Source organism: Musa acuminata, chromosome BXJ1-11, assembly GCF_036884655.1.
Source record: "Musa acuminata AAA Group cultivar baxijiao chromosome BXJ1-11, Cavendish_Baxijiao_AAA, whole genome shotgun sequence".
In the NCBI taxonomy this organism is placed as follows: domain Eukaryota; kingdom Viridiplantae; phylum Streptophyta; class Magnoliopsida; order Zingiberales; family Musaceae; genus Musa; species Musa acuminata.
The window spans coordinates 7,911,675-7,932,516 of record NC_088337.1 but is presented as its reverse complement, the minus strand read 5'-3'; the positions used below and the strand labels follow the sequence as shown (position 1 = coordinate 7,932,516).

General features: G+C 39.6%; 3 protein-coding genes and 1 pseudogene across 3 annotated transcripts; all 4 read left to right on the top strand.

The window, feature by feature from the left end:
* The first annotated feature begins 68 nt into the window (after positions 1-68).
* LOC103970977 (GDSL esterase/lipase At1g28570) lies at positions 69-1,726 on the top strand. Its single transcript, XM_009384883.3, has 5 exons — positions 69-353; positions 430-642; positions 711-859; positions 958-1,231; positions 1,320-1,726. The coding sequence occupies exons 1-5, from the start codon at positions 92-94 to the stop codon at positions 1,553-1,555; spliced, it is 1,134 nt and encodes a 377-aa protein (XP_009383158.3). The 5' UTR covers positions 69-91; the 3' UTR covers positions 1,556-1,726.
* Positions 1,727-4,249: 2,523 nt separating this feature from the next.
* LOC103970803 (histone H2A.Z-specific chaperone CHZ1) lies at positions 4,250-7,787 on the top strand. Its single transcript, XM_009384732.3, has 2 exons — positions 4,250-4,861; positions 7,584-7,787. The coding sequence occupies exon 1, from the start codon at positions 4,289-4,291 to the stop codon at positions 4,835-4,837; it is 549 nt and encodes a 182-aa protein (XP_009383007.2). The 5' UTR covers positions 4,250-4,288; the 3' UTR covers positions 4,838-4,861; positions 7,584-7,787.
* A 1,520-nt stretch (positions 7,788-9,307) lies between these two features.
* On the top strand, positions 9,308-10,788 carry LOC135597143 (protein CURLY FLAG LEAF 1-like). The gene is made up of 2 exons (XM_065089701.1): positions 9,308-9,549; positions 10,185-10,788. Exons 1-2 carry the CDS (start codon positions 9,361-9,363, stop codon positions 10,581-10,583), a joined length of 588 nt encoding a protein of 195 aa, XP_064945773.1. The 5' UTR covers positions 9,308-9,360; the 3' UTR covers positions 10,584-10,788.
* A 2,845-nt stretch (positions 10,789-13,633) lies between these two features.
* Positions 13,634-20,197, top strand: LOC103970975 (uncharacterized; annotated as a pseudogene).
* Positions 20,198-20,842: the final 645 nt, after the last annotated feature.

The window sequence follows — 20,842 nt, the reverse complement described above, 5'->3', positions numbered from 1 at the left end:
GCAATATGACAGAACAACACGGTCTCTGCAGGCATGTCATCAACTACATTCCACACATATAAGACTTCCGTCACACTTCTGACAACTAGCAATGAACGAGATGGCATCTCATAGCTTCTTCCTGCTCCTCCCCATATCATTAGCAGTCCATGCAACCCTAAACCATGCTCAAGCAAAGCACTGTTTCATCGAGGCCATATACAGCTTCGGTGACTCCATAGCAGACACCGGCAACCTTCTTCACGAAGGCGCCGCCGGGTTATTCGCTCCCATCGGCAGCCTCCCCTACGGAGAGACGCTGAAGAAGGCGACCGGCCGCTGCTCCGACGGTCTTCTCATGATCGACTACTTTGGTCTGTTCTTGCCCGTTGCTAACGTCTAGACTTCTGCTTAGCTACTTAATAACCATGTCTTCTCTTGTGATCTCAGCTCTTAATCTTAATCTTCCACTCATTAATCCTTACCTGGACGAGAGCTCCAACTTTGAGAGTGGAGTCAACTTCGCGGTGGCCGGATCGACAGCACTGGACAGCTCATTCTTCGTGCAAAGGAGCATTTACACTCCAGTCACTAACAGCCCTCTCGGTGTTCAACTCGAATGGTTCAAGACCCATCTCAACTCCACATGCTCCTCGCCAACAGGTCAAGTATTGCATGCATAGATTCTTTGGCAGGGATAGTTCTGTGATCGGATCAGAACTGCGCTGCAGAGTGTGCGAGGAAACTTGAGCGCGCACTGATCCTGATGGGGGAGATCGGAGGCAACGACTACAACAACGCCTTCTTCCAAGGAAGAACTATCGCCGACGTGAAGAGCTTTGTTCCCCTAGTCGTGCAAAGGATCATAAGCGCTGCTGAAGTAAGATAAGATCTCGATTGCTCTCCGGAACACTCCTCAAAGTTCCATGTCTACTGTAACACTGCTATGGTGCTCGTGTGGGGTTGATTCATGGCCAGGAGGTGATCGACCTCGGTGCAGCTCAACTGGTTGTTCCCGGGAACTTCCCCATCGGATGCGCGCCGAGCTACCTCACCATGTTCACCACCGCGAACGCCGCCGCTTACGACGCCGACAACTGCCTCAAGAACTTCAACTCGTTCGCGGTCTACCACAACGATCACCTTCAAGCTGCACTCGAGGGGCTGAGACGAGCACACCCCCGGGTGACCATCATGTACGCCGACTACTACGAGGCCTTCATGTATCTCCTCAACCACGCCGCAGACCTAGGTGAGTGGCCGCCCGCCATGGATCATCGATGGATTTCACGGAGTACGTACTGCCGCATCTTAATCATGGAGTTGGTCTCTTTGGCTAGGGTTTGACGAGGGTTCCTTGCACAAGGCATGCTGCGGAGCTGGGGGGCCATACAACTTCGACATCAATCTCATGTGTGGGTTGCCCGGAACCGAGACGTGCAATGAGCCAAGCAAGTACGTTAGCTGGGATGGCATTCACCTAACGCAGGAGGCTTACAGGGTCATGGCACAGTCACTGATCATGCAGGGGTTTGCCTACCCCAACAACCATTTCCAGGAGCAATGGAAGTGCTAGTGGCAGCACAATCCTGCAACACAGTCAAGTTGTTGAGGGTGGTTCACCAGGCAATCTTCCCTTCGCAAGAATTCCCAGCCAATTCAGTCTCAGCCATATAAATATAATGTAAGCTCTGTAATGTATACAATATGTGTTGGGAAGGGGAATAAGACTTTCACAATTCATACACCAACAATCAAAAACATATGAACTCTCTTTCTACATCTATATATAAAATAAAAAAAATTTAAATTAAATTTTTCATTAAAAAAACATGAGATTAATTATTAAATTATTAAATTATTCCTAATAAGCATAAATCCCCTTTGGTATATTCTCTCACTAACCCAACCCTAAATAATATATACTTCTTTTTCTCTTGTCCTCTTTGGTAACCCTAAATGATAACCCTTTCTAAATTCCCTAAAGGATAACCCAAAGAGTAACCAAATTATTTTTCACATCTTACTTTCTCTCCTATCTAGAGATATATACATGAAATATCTATAGAAAAATCAGACCTTAATTTCAAATGTTTTCTCTTTCATAGAGATTTTTATAAGTCCTACTCAAATATTGGCTCTAAAAATCTGATTGATTCTTTGCAACTAGTTTTGGCATAGCAACCATTCATCCTCTTCTTTCCAGGGTTTATAATTGGGCGACATTTGAATATGAACATGATATGTATGGTCTGCCGTATAGTTACAGTTTTGGGTATAATATTCACGTAAATAACTCTACGTAGTACCGGATTGGAATCCGACAGAGGCTGTCGGGTTTGGGCAGGAACATCACCCTGGCCTTGGGAGATTCAAGTTTATCGGATTCGGAGTGTGATCCAATAGCATCTGAATCCGTCACTGTTGTCCGACCGCAGCGCTTTATTAAAGTGGGCCGGTCCAATCTTGGCCCCTTCATGTCATGTGTGCGCTCAGTTTGAGCCCGTTGATGATGGAGGCCCAATCCTTTGATGTTATTGGCGGAGCAACAAGGAAACACATCTAAGTGGATTATCTCTTCACTTGTATTTGATTCTTGTTTATCTATATCAATAATGGTTGGATGACTACATATATCGTTATCGTATTTATAGTGCAATGACATCTATATGTATCCTTAGCGCATATTTATATAATTTTTTTTTTCTTTTATTCTCTATTAAAATTATACATAATTGTTCAGTCATATTATCTCCCGAATATATCTTTCTCAATATTCTCATTTTAATGATAAAATATATATATATATATATAATTGATTTAACAATTATTATATATATATATATTTTTTAAACTAAAAAGGTTTTCATGGATCATATAAAAACTCTTAATATCTCTCTTCACTTTAAATTTTTAATTTTTTTAATCCAGTAGTATCCATATCAATCTCATATACTTACACAAAAAAAAATCAATCTCATATCCGTTAGGATGATCGATCCAAAGTAACTAAAAACATCTTATCACTTCATCCTAACTATATCCAGGATGGATATGTTCCTAATATTACCAAAATTGAATAATATACATCTATTAAAGAATCATATAAATATAATTATTTTGATGAAACATTTATTCAAATAGAAGAAGATTATGTAAACAACACTTCCTCGAGTTTTGAGATGAAAAACTCTCCTTGGATCAATTAATTCTTTCGAAATATTTCACTTTCTAAAGATATTTTGTGTTCTATCATTTCCGAAAATATTGATAAACCAGGGCAACCATCTATCTTGATTGAATGTTTAAAATACTCTCAGATATCTTCAATCTTTTCCATAACTTCTAAATGTCTTTTGATTGATATTTATCTCTCCAACATCTTGATTTTTTTACATACAACTAATGAAGAGATCTTAGGTAAATTGTCACATATAAAATTGAATATAATTTTACAAAGAAATACCTTATTTTCGAGTAAGTCAATTCATTTGGGATCACGCAGATTCATTCTTTTTTTCTATATTTTCATGTCGAGAATTCTTTGAAGATGAAAAGTATTTTTAAGTTCTTTTCTGTGGAATAGAATAATCTGATTGGAATAGAGTAATACATGAGGTTATTGATAGATAGGAAAATCATAACCGTAATACATGAGGTTATTGAGGGTGGAGATATAGTAATAGGTAAATAGGAAAGAGAACATGAACATTGAATGATTTGATCAAGTTTATGATCGCTTTGATACTGTACCAGTCATTGTTTCATCGAATTGGTCAAGATCATAAATGAAGTTTTTTTATTTGAAAAACAAAGGGAGTTCAAATTTGTATTCATTTTTCCATGGATCAGGATATATAAATATATTTAGTATTTCCAACTCACCCTTCCCCCACACTTACAATTAATTAACTCCAGTGAGAAATCAATGCATTTCCCTTATATATATATATATATAAATATATATATATATATATATATATATATATATATATATATATATATATATATATATATATATATATATATAATTTTAGTTCTTTAGATGGAATCTTTATGATATTTCTAATCATAGAGGGGGTTATATGTAAAAGTTTTTACATATTAACTAAAAGTTTTTTTTGTGAATTATTATTCTAACGAAGAAGACCCAAATTAATATGTCATAATATCTCGTAAACATTTATTCAAGATATAATATTTTAAACTACGAGGGCTTATCTACAAAAGTGCCTCCACCGGCCCTTCCGACGGGGGGTCTCATATTATCCTCTTTCTAAAGCCCTTTCTCATCTAAACCCTAATCTCCATGGCCGAGACCAATGGAGAGCCCCATTCCGAAACCCCAGATCCCGAATCCAATCCCTTACCTCCCTCGAAGCGCAAGGCCGATCCCACTTCCCTCGAGGAAGGGGAAGGCGAGCGAGCGAAGAAGCATCAGATGCCTGAGTTAGCCTCTGATCCCGCAACTCAAACCCTAGACGGAGCCAACGAAGATGACGGCCGTCAAGAGGCCGAGAAGGAAGCCGCCGACGCTGACGAGGATCGGACAGTCACTGTCGTTAAGGGGAAGGGAGAGCTGACCGCGGTGGACAAGGGCAAAGGGATAATGGTGGAGGAGGAAGAAGAGGAGGAAGGGGAGGACGATGATGAGGACAGCAATGACAGTAGCGATGTGGACAGTGGCGACGAGATTGGTGAGGAGGGGGATGATGACAGCGATTTCGTCGATGATCCACTGGCGGAGGTGGATCTGGAGAATATCCTTCCTTCGAGGACCCGGCGACGGGAGCCACCGCCACCCGGGGCTTATTTCGACCCCGTTCAGGATGAAGATGACAGTGACGAGAGCGAGTAAGACAAGATGCTGCTGTTAGAAGAGGTAAATTTGCTTCGGAACTTCTGTGCTTACCTTTGGTGCGATCTTAGTTCTATTATGAGGAACTGAAATTTGTCTTACATGAATAGATACGATAATCTGTATGTGAAAGCAATTACTTGCTGTGCTGGAAGCTTGAGCTCGACCTCTCTAGGATCAATTTGTTGTTATTATTAGTTTCCTCGCATTGTTGTTATTATTAGTTCCTTACAGTAGGCTTGTACAGAAAGTTATCTATTACAATTTATTATGCAAGCAAAAATAAGGTATAGCTAAACAAGGTGCTAGAGACCATAGTTTGTTAGAGAAGTATGATCTTTATAATCAAATAATCATTCTAGCTTTTTCTTTTGATATGTTTGACTTGATTAAAAGGCCTGCGTGTCAATGTGTGTAACCATACCCTTACAAGCAGAGAAGTTATCTTTGTGACTCGAACCTTGGTCTAAAAAGTTCAACCTTATTGTTGTCCCAAGACTTGCCCTCATATAGTTGATTGTAAGCAAACATGCTGATAAAGGTCTTTCATGTGAAAAATAGTTAGCCTATGCATGAACAAGAGCTTATGCATGCTTTAGAAGGGTGTTGTTCTATATTTGTGTCGTAGTACGTGTTAAATTCTGGAGGGGAAGTTACCATTGAAGGACTATATAGGCTTCATGCATGACGCTGGATATACGTCTGTTAATTTAGTGGCAGACATTTGTACATCCACATGCCTAGCTTATGTTGCTAGATCCTAATTGAAAGATATGACTAAGTACATAAAGATAAAAGACGCAAAGGATGAAGCAGGATCCAATGTTGAAATTTGAATTCTTTTTTAGTTTGTATAGAATTACAATTTGATCTTATTTCTATAGTATTTCAATTTGATTTACCAAAAAGGTTTTATCTTTACTCGCCTCAATTCTCTTTTCTGCCTTTCCTTCTAATATTATGTAGGCCATAATTATTCTCATTTCTTATTATGTACACCCTTCCTTATACCTCCATATTATATAGAGCTCAAGATTAAGCATACATGAGTGTTTTTGTGTATGTGAGTCGAGTAGTTTCTGCTTGCTTAAGCTAGATATGCCCACCTCTGCCATTGACTTAATGACCTACATCTAGACATATAATGTAGATCTGAAGACAATGTGGTTTATTATTGGCAGGATTACAACGACAACTAATGCCTGTAAGTATCAGAAGCTATCAGTGAGTCACTGACATCTATATGTGAACACTACATAATACCAGATTATTGCAATATTTCTAAAAAAAATATTAACAGAATGTGTTTATGATAAATTAAAAAGGCTTGACTACTGTGAATTTGGTAGTTGTAGGTGCAAGGTAAATGAAAAATGTGTTATAATTTGTTATTAGTTGTAGGTGCAAGGTAAATGAAAATTGTGCTATAATTTGATATTAATTAGCTATATCTCTTCTCTAGGTCTTAATGGAAGTGGTTCAAAATCATTGCTTACCTTAGACCTCAAGAAAATATACATTCAAGAAAAAAGAACTGTCTATGGTTTCAGAAATGAGCCAATTCAGATTCTGATGTTCATTTACCTGACAACTGCTTGAGTCTGCGTGGCATTCATTTACAACTATAGCAATAAATCTGCTTTCCATGATATATGTTACAACCTGGAACATAGTAGGGGCATCAACAGGCAAAACCTTCTGGATTTCTTTTTTCTTTCAAAATTTACAGTACTTTAGGATTATTTTCACATATCCCTCCTGTATATAATGATATAATATCCTTGAACTTAAGACTAGGCAATGCTTAACAAACTTGAATCCCATGATTCTGAAGATAAAGAGATTCAAGCTTATCAGCAAAGTGAAGCTGCAGAATATTCCAATGTAAATTGGAGCAGGTTTTGGCATCAAGCATTGAGGCTGAACAAAATGGGGGCAGCCTAAACCAGATGAGCATGCAGATGCATTTTCTTTAATGGTGAGGATGCATCAGAGAGAAGAGACTGCTCTTTTGTATTTTGGGGTGGGGGGTTTCGTTGGAGGTTTTGATTTTTAACAGATATCATCTGCAGGAACTTTGTCTGCATAGTTTCTCTATGGACTTGTAATTATCTTAAGTAGTTGCAATGGCTTTTAGACAAACCTTTATTGGACTATCATTGGCATTAAGTAGAGGGCTATCTAATGTATTTACATGCTCTATGTGTAGTAATTATTGTAGGTGATATAGTAGTTATTTGTAAGCAATAGATGATTATTCCTATCTTTTCCTTGTTGATGGTATGTACATATCATAATTACCTATTGATTAAACATTTGTACAATCTCCATCTCTTCAATTGTTGATATTGGATCCAGAGATTTACTTCGTTAAAGAATGGACTTCTTATGTTAAATTCAATTGTTCCAGAAGCTGTACATACAATTCATACATCGAATGAAGAGGCTCACTATATTTCTAGGGAGGTTTTAATCTTTCCTGTACCTACAGAACATGTTGTCTTCTAGATGAGGTAGGGCCAGATGCGGTGATGGCTGTTAAGGTTGTCAAGTTTTATGCATGGCTGCCCTAGGATTATGCTTCTATCAGCCTTGTGATCTGGTAGCACATTATGGGGTTGATTGATATATTGTTATAAATCTAAATCAATTTGTTAATCAAATTACTGCTTCCAATTTCATGCAACGATTTTTTTATCAAACATATGACAAACTTTGCTGTTACTTTTTGTTTTTTTCTCTGCAGGAAAATACAAGTTGGCAGATGACCTCACTTGATAGTAGCTAAATCCCTTAATGTCTGTGACTCCATTTTTGTCAGCGGGCTTTTTTTCCTCTGTTATTTTCCGTGCCACATTTAGTCTTCCCAGTGCTCCTTAAAGGAACATCAGATGACTTGTATCCTTGTCACTTATTCCTATGGATTAATTTATTCCAGATTAAGGCGCCAGAGTTGCAGAGCTAATTTGTTGCTTTCTGAGTAATCATTTTTTTTATATCTTTGCAGTAAAGTTGTTAGACACAATTACTTCATTTTTTTTTTCTCCAGTAACTTGGATGAGTAAAAGCATAGAAAGAACATTTTGTATACTACTGGGCTAAGTGTTTAGGATGGCATAATGATCAGCATAGGTGTTTGTTTGATGTAATTTACTGATGGGATCAGTTTCTATTTTTGAACTGGTTACTGCTGGTATAATGTTACATCAAGTTGCAATGTAAAACTAACTATTCATCTTGTTTTGTTGGGTGTTACAGTTAGAAAGATTTTTCTTTACAATCTGTGATGGTGAGAAGTCTTTTTGTGCCCCTTTCTTGTTGGTGGATGGTTGGGTGTGTTTGGCAATGGAAATTGCTTTGTTCTATGTTGAATCATACCAGACTACAGTCACCATGGTCCATTCTTGGCTTGCTTGAAGCAAGGATGCACCATTTGGTGCTGATTTGATTTGACATCTATTGGTATTGGTTGGAGAACCTGGAAATGACACTGGCTACAAGTTATAGATCACCAAACATCACATCATTGACAATAGGAATCCGGTGACATCATTATTACACCTAATAAGATACATCCTGTGCTTCTCATAAATCTCAAAAGGGTGTGACCTTAGTACAAAATGGATGTGGCCTATTGACCTGCTAAATTGCCGGCAATATATATATATATATATATATATATATATATATATATATATATATATATATATATATATATATCCACTCATGCTGTATGACGAAATGAATGACTCACGCAACCGCGTGACATTTATGACAAACGTATCGCACATGATAATGTTATATACCATTCCAATTCCAGACCTACGTAATCTATAGGACCTAATTCACATCATCCTAATATATATTACATGATTGCGACTCTTAATTTGATAGAGAGAAGAAAGTCAAAAGGTTTAGCCCCCAACCGCCATGGTCAAAATGTGAGGCGCAATATTGATGTATATTTTTCTTCTCCAGAAGCCTTTTGGATGTCCAACCAGTGTTGCTTAGCATGGCTGATGGTGCCATATTTTACTGGTTACGTCGGGAAATCGAATAATTAACCGGAGTCAACCATGTTTGCTAGAATGAGTTGACAAGCTTTACGGATGGCATTTTGACGAAAAAGAAAGGGAATCTTTTTTTTTCTCCTGTCCATGTTAGAGAGAGAGAGGTGGTCCGGTGGAAGCAGCACTTCTCGTCGGGTCTTCCATGGGGACAGTCGTGATCTAAATCGTAGGTCGAGTCGGGCGATGGGGGCGTTCTTCCTGCGATGCCAGCTCGCCCAATCAGAAGATGACAAATCCCTCTGTTCTCTTCTGCTACGAGAAAATTAGGGAATTTTCTCCGGGGAAGACCGCGTTAAAACCGGCATCCCCAACTCCGCTTCCATTTCATTCTCTTCTCCATCCCACCGAAGCCTATTCCTTCTGTTAACTGCCCCCCCCCCCCCCCCCCCCCCCCCCCCCCCCCCTCTCTCTCTCTCTCTTCCTTTGTATTGGTTGTGGCATCTGCCTCCGCCGATGACGGCTCCCAACATCGAGACGATCGCCGCGTCGCTGAGGAGCTGCTCGCTGGGAGGAAGCGGAGGAGGGGCCCAGTCGCCGCCGCACCTCTCCGAGGCGAGCGACGAGAGCACCGGAGGGATCACGGTGGACCTCAACTCCGAGCCCGTCCTCCCGTACCAGTGGGAGCAGTGCCTCGACATGCGGGTGCGATCTCCCTCCTCCTCCTCCTCCACCTCCGCCCCCCTCCTTAAATGCTTCTCTCCCTGTCGCCAATCATTGATCATAAATACTCCAACCCTGCCCTCAAAATGCTGTTTGGAACCCATCCCGGCGTCAAAATCCTTCCTTTTCCTGGTTTATCTTCCCTTCTCATTGAATAGAACATCATGATCGTAAATTTCACAGCACCCTTTCTCAAAGTGCCGGCTTTTAGATTTCGAGCTAGTATACAAGGAATGTTTTCTTCTCCTTCATTTGCTATCTTTTTTGTGATCGAAAATATAATGGAAGGAGAAACCTGTCTGTTTCTCATATCTCTTATTTTACTTCTTTGTAGAGTCCTCTTCATCTGTCGTTTGTATTCTCTACTTGAGCTTTATTTCCTCTTGGTGATGGTGGAATTTCTGTCCTTTCGAGCTTATTTTCTCATTCAGTTCCTTGGCTATATCATTATTTTGAAAGGAAGAGCAAAAAAGAATCCTTGATCTCCGTTTTCTTTATCTCATTTCAGTTTTGTTTTATACTTCTTTGCAAAGCACTGCCAAAGATTCGATTTTTACATCGACATGATGAACCTTTTCATCTTTCTTTCTCATAAAAATCCAATCTTTCACATACAGACGGGAGAAATCTACTACATCAACTGGGAGACGGGCGTCCGGACCACCGAGGACCCTCGCGCCACCGCCTCATCTTACTCCTCCGGCTACTACTACTCCGACGAAGATGGAACCTCCGATGAGTACAGCTGCTCCAACGTCGGCAGCGGAGACGACTACGAGGTCGAGGACGAGGATGAGGACGAGATCGACACCGCCGACTCCTCCACCCTGTCCTCCGCATCCCCACCCCAGGCCTCCTCCTTACCCGTTGAGGAATCCAGCCGCGGCGGCGGCCATATCCTCGTCGCCGCTGGTTGCAAGTGCTGCTTCATGTATTTCATGGTCCCCAAGCGGACCGACGCCTGCCCCAAGTGCGGCGGTGGCCTCCTCCACCTCGGCCGCAACGGCTGCGTCTGAAACTTCGACCTTGTTCTTGGATGTTGGAGCAATCCAGTGAGAAGAAGACCGAAGTTTTATCACCTACTCCGATTCCTTGCCCCTTCTCTTCTTGTCTTCCAAGCCAATAGTTAGATGTGAATCACAGTGACATCTCTCCAAAAGATCTTGAAATTGTCGACACTCCTCTCTAGCTAATGCTTTGCATCTTTGGATGTTCATCATACACTTGAACTGTTTTCTTTGCGATCTCGACGTGGTGATGTGGTAGCATGATTTCTAATCAAATCTCGGTCTATCACCTGTGTTCTTCTACTCAAAACCTTTCTCAAGACGAAGTTGAGTTGTGTGATACTTTGCTGTTAGTGATATGTTGTATCCTTGGCTGGCTCAGTTCATCTTACGCCACGGTTTAGAGTTTGCTTGAGATTTGCAGACAAGGCATGACATGGTTTTGACACTGGTGGGCACAATGGCAGGTCCAGATTGCATATTGGACCCACCAAAGTACCAAAATATTCCCTTACTTTCAAATGTAGCAAGCTTATCACCTGATAATTCTACCCTTTATCTTTGTGGCCTAACAACAAGTTGCTTGAAGAGTTGAAACAACAGGTATTGGAGCTTGAGCTTATACCTGCTTTCCTGAACACTTAAATAAGCTTGAGGCTTCAGGAAGAAGTGCTCCTAAAAGGAATTGGTCAGACCTTGAAGCCTTGGGCTGGCAACAAGAGGTGAACACATCAAGGTCTTCTTCTTACATGTAAGAAACTCATGTAATATCTTTTTTTTGCTGGTAGATAGAGAAATGGGAATAAAGTGGACGGCTAGAGAGTCAAGTGCATCAGACAAAGGGGCCTTTCCTCGGTTTGGCAGAAAGGAATCTCCTCAGAGGGGAAAAGCATCAAGTGCAGAAACAGATACAACAGAAGACAGTCCACATTACAGTCATGTGTTTGTGTGTGTATGTGTGTCTGAGAGAGAGAGAGAGAGAGACCATAAACCCTAAACCAGATCTTATATCTGAGGCCGGAACTTAGCTTTTGATAGGAGAGCAAGATGGCAGCAGCTACTGCAACAACTTACCTCATTGCTGATACCCCCATAATCCCACCTACATGTCCTACATTCTTCCTTCCGCCAGCCCATGGTTTGTTGTGACTTGGGGTGGCACTTTCTATCCTTGCTAGCCATGCATGGTGGTGGTTCTTGCCACTGTTCATCAGTTCGGTGAAATGACTTGTGGTTGCTGTTGTGGAATCATGACAACATGATGCAACCCTAAGCCTCCCTTGGCTCTTTCCTCTTCTGAGGCACAGGTCCTACCACAGCTTCATCAAGTACTTCATGTTAGAAGGACTTCCCATGCTCCTGGCTACCTTTAACTTCGTTGTTCTTAGGTCTTCCAGCTATCATGACCATATCATCTTCTCTTCCATATATAGCCAGGTACAGCACACAACTCAGTCGAGAAGCCTTCATAAATGATCTATATATCGTGAACCCTACATATTATTTGGAAGCGTGGCTTTTCCTGCGCATGAGAAAGAATCTGGTAAAGACAGTGGGACAACGCTATGTCATGCACGGCATTGCATGCAGAAGCTTGTGACCCACTCTGTGCCTGCCACTGACACCAATTATCCCAAGCGGGAAGCAATGCAGACTTCTCCCAGATTAATGAATGAGCAAAGGATTCGGTGGGAAGCTTCAGGTGGGAAGCAAGTAGCATTCCGAAATCTGCCTCCCAGCAATGTAACAGTTCGTTCTGATCATTGACGAACACTTGTAGATGGAAGACGGACGTTGCTACCCATTGCGATGATACAATGGCGAATGGCGAGATTGGTGCAGCAAAAAGGAACGAACCTTAATGTTCAGCATGGGATAAAGCTCGGACAGTGTCGAGGGCCTGCCGTGACTCGAGCACTGTCTCGGGAAGGAAACAATGGAGATGGCAACAGGACCACCCCCATCCGACTGTTGCTGCGGAAGCTACCAGTGCCAAGTCCCACTCGACACTGTTCGCTACAGCTAGCCAGAATCAGATTCCCACAAGAACTGCTGAAAGAAATGACTCAGAAATGCTTCTTGTGCTCCTCCTTTTAGACCATGAACACAAGAACCGAGGAGATCAGCACTTGGCTTGTTCGTCGATGGGATAGCCAAAACCTTACGGAAGTATTCGCACATGTAGCACCACGAAGCTCTCGAAAACAATCTCAGCCCTCCATCGCTTCAGTCCTCGTATCCCAACCGTCCAAGGAGAGGCAGCGATGACATTTTCTTGGGGAATGGACGGCGAAGATGAGAGACGGCAGACTGGACTGCTAACTAAGTCCATTCGAACTCGCTTCGCAGGATTTGGACACTGCAACGGAGCGGATGTTAATGTATCAAATGTAGTAAGATTATGTGCATAAATACATAGTAATTAAAGAACATATCGTAAAAGAAGAAAGATTATTAATTATTTTTAGGGCGAAAAACTGAAAAAAAATTATTGATTTTGATTCTTTTTATTTTTATTTTCCATGCTATTACATTTTATAATCCTAACGTTGGTTACCTTCCTTTACAACCGGTTTTTCTTTGATCCTATCTGATGAATCGAATCTAACCAAATCAATAAAAATATAGTTAATATAAAAATAAATAAATAAATAATAGTAAAATTAATAAAAAAATGCTAAAAAAATAAAAATTTGAATATTGTTTGCCTCATGCCCATAATATGGCATCAACCCGGCCCGTTTAAGATTTCGAATTGGGTTTGCCGCTCCAAAAATAAATTACAAGACATAATTATCACCCCCTACCGTTTGAACTACCTACGCGTCCATTGGACGAGTATAAGTGGGCCCACCAAGATATGTCACATGCCACCGATGGATAAAATGATAGGGTATGAAATGTATTTATTAAAATAAAAACTCGTTCACTCTCGGAAGTCCATCGCCTTCGTCTACTCTGTTTCTTTCATTCCATTATATCTCCTCCCTGATGGATCGCTCGAAACCCTACAAAGTCTCGGTAAACCCTCATTCCCCTCTCTTCGATTCTTCTACGGGATGGCCTCGATTAGGCCTTCCTACCACCTCTTCGCCTCGGTGGATTCCCGCTCCTCCTCCAACCTCTCCGACCACAGGAATGGCGGCAAGTCCCATAGTCCCACATCGGGAAAATCAGACTTGTTATCTCCTATTGGAATTATAAATAAGGATCTGGGTTTTGAAGTCAGATGCACTACAAGTGGCACCACAAGAAAAACCAAAGTGTTTGTTTTGAGTTTAAGTCCACACTCAGTTAAATAGTTTGGGCTTATAGTTGAGGTTTTTTTTGTTTAGTATTTTCGGGTGTTTTATGGCATAGAAACATCTTCCTAAGGTATTTGTAATAATTTTCGTCCGTGGATGTAGGTTAAGACTAATTGACCGAACCACGTAAATCTGGTGTTCTTGTCGCTTTTATTCTTTCCGCTTTATTGTCTTTGTTGGGTTGCCAAAATTATCCTTTGGTAAATTTCCTAGGGCTAGCTCTAACAAACTGGTATTAGAGCCTGGTTTCGGGATCTTTTGGCAACGATGACAATAACAAAGATTGTTGTCGAGAAATTCGACAGAAATGTCAACTTTGGCATATGGCAACTCAAGATGGAGGCCATTCTAGTTTAAGACGGAGTTGATTTGGCACTACAGGGGGCTGAGAACATTCCAGATGGTACGTCAAAGGAAGATTTTACGGGTATGGATAAGAAGATCCGATCTAGCATTATTCTAAATCTCTCTGATGAGGTTTTACGGGAGGTAGCTACGGAGACTACGACTAAGAACATGTGGGACAAGCTTAAAGCCTTGTATATGAAGAGGACAGTAGAGAATCGTCTCTACTTAAAGCAGAGTTTGTATATACTTCGGATGACTGAAAGTACATCTATACTCTCACATCTTAATAAGTTTGATTCTTTGGTTATAGATTTGGAGAATATAGATGCAAAAATTGATGATGAGGATAAGACCCTATTACTTTTGTGTTCTCTTCCCCAATCTTTTAAGCATTTCCGTGATACTATGATTTATGGAAAAGAAATAATTTCATATCAAGAAATTAAATCTGCACTAAAATCTAAGGAGCAGATAGATAGAGGAAAGTAGAGAGAATCAGGCTGAAGGTCTGGTTGTTGGGGGGAGAATGGATAAAAGAGAATTTGATAGTAGTAGATCTAAATTTAGATCTAAATCCAGACATAGAAATTTGAAATACAGATATTGTCATAAAATAGGGCACATTAAATTTGATTGCTTTAAATTGAAAAATAAATTAAAGCAAAAGGAAAAATTTGTTGAGAAAACTACTGAATCTGTTGAAGCTAGTGTGGTAACTGATGAGAATATTGGAAATATTTTCTCTGCTATTGATGATAGGACGAGGTCTAAAAATGAATGGATTTTAGATTCTGGTTATTCTTATCACATGTGTCCTAATAGAGATTTGTTTTCTAGATATGAATCTTGTAATAGTGGAATTGTTTTGATGGGCAATAATGCAGCATGTGATGTTGTTGGTAGAGGAACAATCCGAATTAAAATGCATGATGGTATTGTAAGGACGCTCACTAATGTTAGACATATTCCTGATTTAAAAAAGAATCTCATCTTTTTAGGCACCCTAGAGGCCCTTGGGTATAAATACACAGTTGAAGGTAGAGTTATGAAAGTTTCTAGAAGTGCTCTTGTTGTTATGAAAGCTTGTAGGTCTGGTAGCTTATATATTTTACAGGGAACTACTGTCACAGGCTCGGTTGTAGTCTCGTCATCATCATTGTCTGATTCTAACATCATCAAATTATGACATATGCCTTTGGGTCATATGAGTGAAAAATGTTTGAGCATATTGAGCAAAAGGGGTCTACTTTGCGGACAGAGTACTAGGCCATTGGATTTTTGTGAACACTATATTTTTGGAAAGTAGAAAAGAGTCAGCTTCAATTCTCCGGTAGTTCACAAAACAAAAGGTACTCTTGACTATATTCATTCAGACCTTTGGGGTCCAGCTCATGTTCAGTCTAAGGGTGGTGCTAGGTATATGTTAACTTTCATTGATGATTATTCCAGAAAAGTTTGGGTTTATTTTCTGAAACATAAAAATAATATTTTTCTAACCTTTAAACAATGGAAGGTTTTGATTGAGAAGCAAACAAGTAAACAGATTAAGCGGCTTCGTACAGATAATGACATGGAATTTTGTGAAGGTGACTTTAATGAATTTTGCAAAAATGAAGGAATCGTTCGGCATCGCACTATTAAGATGACGCCTCAATAAAATGGTGTGGCCGAACATATGAACAGAATACTCTTGGAGAGAGCAAGGTGTATGATCTCAAATGCAGGGTTGACAAAAGACTTTTGGGCAGAGGCGATTAATATGGCCTGTTACGTTGTCAACCGCGCTCCTTCTACAACACCTAACTTTAAAACTCCGGAGGAAGTTTGGTCAGGTACTCCTGTTGATTATTTTGATTTAAAATTTTTTGGGTGTCTAGCATACATGCATGTAAATGAAGGAAAATTAGAGTCTCGAGCTAAAAAGTACATTTTCCTTGGATATGCTTCTGGGGTGAAAGGATACAGATTATGGTGTTCTGATCCCAAATCCCCAAAATTTGTAATCAGTAGATATGTTACTTTTGATGAATTATGTATGTTATCTTCTAAAGAGGAATCTACTAGTTGTACAAATGATAGTATGCAGAAGCAGGTGGAGCTTGAGATTGGTAGTTCTAATTCTTTTCAGTCTAACTCTTCTACTCAAAGAATACCAGTAGATGGTCCCGAGTGTACTAACGAAGATGATCTAGAGGAAGAGCGATATTTCATAGCCAAGGATAGACCACGGAGAAATATTCGACCACCACAAAGATATGCAAATTTGGTTGCATATGCTTTGTCTGTTGTAGAAGAAACAAGTGAAGTTGGTGAGCCTACTACCTACTCAGATGCAGTTTCTTATGATAATTCCACTAAATAGTTGATTGTGATGAATGAAGAAATAGAATCTCTCCTTCAGAATAGAACTTGGGATCTTGTGAAGCCGCCTTCGGATAAGAAAATTATTGGATGCAAATGGGATATCATTGTTGAGGGAAAGGTCCTTGTTCAGAAAATTCATACGAAGGACAATCCAACTGATATGCTTACGAAGCCTCTTCCGATTTACAAGTTCAAGCAGTGCTTGGACTTGGTTGGTGTTCATTATTGATGATTGCTCATTGGGGCTTTTTATAGAGAATTGTTAGTTTGACAAGTCCTATAGTTCCACATTGGGAAAATCAGATTTTCTCCTATTGGAACTATAAATAAGGATATGGGCTTTTAAAGTTAGATGTACCACAAGTGGCACCATAAAAAAAATCAAAATGTTTATTTTGAATTTAAGTCCACACTCAGTTAAATAGTTTGGGCCTAGGAAATATGGTATTCTTGTCGCTTTTATTCTTTCCGGCTAGCTCTAACAACCCCGGAGAACTCCTCCCGAGCCCTCGTCAAGTCGCGGGATGCGAAAACCGGGCATACCTATGGGAGAATGGTAAAGAAGCTCATGGAGAAGCGGCCTAGTCGGAATCCGGGATCGGCGGAACTCTGGCGGTCCCTCCTGATCTGATGGCGGAGGATCTTAAAACGGGAGCTAAAGGGTCGCATTTCTGGGCCTTTCGCGGAAACTGTACCAGAAGGGTGGAACGGCGGAGCGAAAGGCGGAGAAAGCGCTGACGGAGGTCAACACGAACACTCGGACGATCGCCATGGCGCTTCGCAGCGAAAGGGAGCTTCTCGCCCAAAACAAGGAGTACGAGGCAAAGATTTCGGAGCTGCGGTTGCTGATCGACGAGAAGAACGAAGAAGTAATTATATTGACATGAAAACAATATTCATGTTTCAAGGTTTAATCTTTATTACTTGCGAGATAATCTTCGTCAAATAGACTATTTGAATGTAGAATCTACTTAATTCAATTACATTTGTGCTGCCATTTTCTTTGTTATAATTTGATTTGGATATAAAAAGAGAAGAGATTTAACTGATCATATAAAATATCTTAAAAAGTCTTGATTTGAAGAATGTAGATGTTTTGATTTTATTTATACGGTAGAAGTTACCAGAAGTATAAGTTTTTTGTTGTTTTGTTGGACCAATTCTCCTGATCTTTCTTTGAACAGGTTGAGAAATTGAAAGACCTGTGTGTGAAGCAAAGAGAGGAGCTAAAGGCGCTGAAGGATGCTATACTCTTTCCGGATGTCATGAATTCACAGCTGCAGGTGCTTCTGGAGAAGCAAGGCTTTGAGCTGAAACAGGCAAAGCAAGTCATCCCATGCCTCAAGAAGCAGGTCACTTCTCTCACTGGGCAGCTCCAGTGCCTTGCGGAGGATCTTGCTGAGGTACTTATATTCTTAGATAGCCGATAAGTTTATATCACAAGAAAAGCTTAGAAATAATAACTCGGATCCTCTTCTGTATAAGATCTGAGCATGATCCCTATGAACAGCAGGATTTTCATCTCTTATACCATGCCATAGAGAGCTAAAACTTTAAATGAAGTGATGAATAATGAAAAGAGAGGTAAATTAAAGGTACTTGTTATACTTCAATGTGTATGATTTCTTTGCTGTGTTATCCGGAATGTGGATATTCAATTTGAACCTATTCTGAATTTGAACTTTATTTAATCTCATGTTCAAAAAATACCTAATTCATTTCTTGGCTGCACACTCACTGATTGTTCTTGCAACTATGTTTTCAAGAGACTTGGGTCCACTTAATACTACCTTTATCAGTGCAGGCATCAATCATCCGTACTCTCTATTAGGAGATTGCATGAATTGCACCGAGTGCAGGCAGTGGTACAAAGGATACAAGCACTTTCAATCTCCTCTCCTTTCAGACTCCAATTATTACTATATCGATCTTTGTTAACTCAAATACTCTGGCATCATCTATATGCTATTGATTTCTCGGTCCTTTAATGGAATTGCTAACTCCATTTCCTTTCATTGTGAAATTGGAATCGAGAATGATTATATTATGGTTGCCTTAGCATCCTCCCTGTTGTGGTTTGGATCAACTGATTCTCATTCTATAACCATTGAATTATTGGGATATTTTGGATTTCACAAAAAATTGCTTTAAATAAATTGTAATCAGTTAATCTTTGTATATTAATTTTCAGTTGATTCTGGCAAAATCTATACAATTCCCACCATGTTCCTATGATTTGTGGCTTGTTTTGATAGTTACCAATTATTCAGGTAGCTGTGGCTCTAGTGCTCTGTATCTAGTTAATTGGTTCCAACTGATTCAGATTGACTGTCATTGTTTCTTGTCATTTTTTGTGTGGTTTTGGTCGATCATGACCTGATCCAATTGATTTTCTGCCTATTAGGATGTTAGTGGCATATATGTGAGTAGTTCGGTTGATCTTGATGGATTTCTTACATATTCTGATGTTGTTTACCATTGTTCAGGACAATCCCCTAATTTGAATTGGCAATCTAGATCCTAAAACCTACAACAGATTTTGAATTGATTTCAATCTTTATTGTGAATATTTAGCTCTACTCTCATCGTTTTCTTACTATAGCACTATTTAACAGAATGACAGGAAGAATAAACAAGGGTTTCTATCATTTTCTGAATCATAGATGAACTGTAATCCAAGTTCCATATTATCAACCAGGTGATGGCCTATTATACAGTTCACTAGCACTGATAAGCTGATAATTCATTCTAATGCAGGACAATCATCTAAACACATTTTCCTTTTTGTGTGAGATTCCCATATAAAATTTTCTTTTTTCGTACGTTCCGTTGTAACAGGTAAAGGCAGATAAATACACTTCTAGAACTTGCTTTGATGAACATCTGAGCTCTCCAAGGACTCCAATATCTGATCAGCAGGCTGCTAATCCTTTGGTATGCTTCAATTTCATACATGGACATTAATAAGTCTTCAAAACTGTAAACATGTAGATGTTACCAACAAAAAAAAAGAAACAATGATCACTTTGGGTTTAATTTTTGGGAGAGAATGCTCTCGCTCTCATTGCTACAACCATCTCACAATACCATTGTGCAACAGTGATTACATTGGTTTGTTAAATCTCATAGATAGTAGATCTACCCAAAACTTGAATAAGCATGCCTTGCATTGTTTCTTACAATTTATGTCTGCATTTATATGTTTCCCTCCAAAATTCTCCAGGAATATAGGTCCCCAGATTGTATGGCTTCTGACTATGGTAGTCCAGATGAAATGTTCCTCAAGGATTTAAATCCTTGTTTGACTCCATGCTTTTCAAAATTGAAGCCCCAGGGAACAACTGTCCCTTGAATCTTGAAGTTGCCTCATAAGAAACAGAAAAGATAATGTGGGTCTCACCATAATTTTAAACAAAATTCAAGATTTCTCTATGCTGGCTTCTGATTTCTGATTTCATAATTGCTAGGAAAACAATGAGTTGGTTTATGACTCCCCAAAGATGACAGATCATTTCAACAGAATGCACAGTGGAGCCCAAATACGTTTGCAGTTCTCATGGTGGAATGTTGTCCAAGAGTTCAGAACATTGGCAGAGGCTTATTAGCAGAGAATTCAGATGAGAACAAGCATCCCGTTTGAAAACCACAATACAAGAATCTTCATTGAAGTTGATAGCTCCTATGCTGTTGGCAGATTTCCTCTGAGCTTGTATTTAAAAGTGTTCTCAAACTCCATGTAATGTCCCTGTCCTGAGGTGAGACTTGGTATGTACTTCTTTGAATGATCAGGGATGAAGCCATAGAAATTACTTCTCTATTTATAATGATAAGTTTGCATAAATTGACTTTTTCCAAACCCATATTGATGGGAGCCTCTGTCATCCTTTTTTATGTGATGTATTTGGTTTTGTTGGTCCTGAGATTATGCAATGTAGCCCTCATTTTTGTTTAATAGCATATAAGTAGGACCATATGTTTGCTTGATATCCTTGATCCTTGTATGTGCTTTTTAGCTAGTCTTTTTTCATCCCTCTTCATCCAAATTGATCAAGATTCTCTTGGTCTTCTTCATGAGAAGCCGATGAAAGATTGGGCTTTATGATTCAGTATTAGATGATAGTTCTCTCAATTTTGTGATCCTGCTCTATATGAAACAAAGCTTCTGAGAGTAAATCCATGAAGGAAAAGGAAACCTGTGCTCCATGTCATCCATGGAATCACACTTTCATATGAGTAGATCTTGATGAGGCT

Bases quoted from the DNA above. Each gene is read 5' to 3' on its own strand.
- LOC103970977 (XM_009384883.3), top strand. From the start codon at position 92: ATGAACGAGATGGCATCTCATAGCTTCTTCCTGCTCCTCCCCATATCA. The intron at 354-429 runs GTCTGTTCTTGC...TTGTGATCTCAG, and splicing joins TCTCATGATCGACTACTTTG to CTCTTAATCTTAATCTTCCA. The intron at 1,232-1,319 runs GTGAGTGGCCGC...CTCTTTGGCTAG, and splicing joins CAACCACGCCGCAGACCTAG to GGTTTGACGAGGGTTCCTTG.
- LOC103970803 (XM_009384732.3), top strand. From the start codon at position 4,289: ATGGCCGAGACCAATGGAGAGCCCCATTCCGAAACCCCAGATCCCGAA.
- LOC135597143 (XM_065089701.1), top strand. From the start codon at position 9,361: ATGACGGCTCCCAACATCGAGACGATCGCCGCGTCGCTGAGGAGCTGC. The intron at 9,550-10,184 runs GTGCGATCTCCC...TTTCACATACAG, and splicing joins AGCAGTGCCTCGACATGCGG to ACGGGAGAAATCTACTACAT.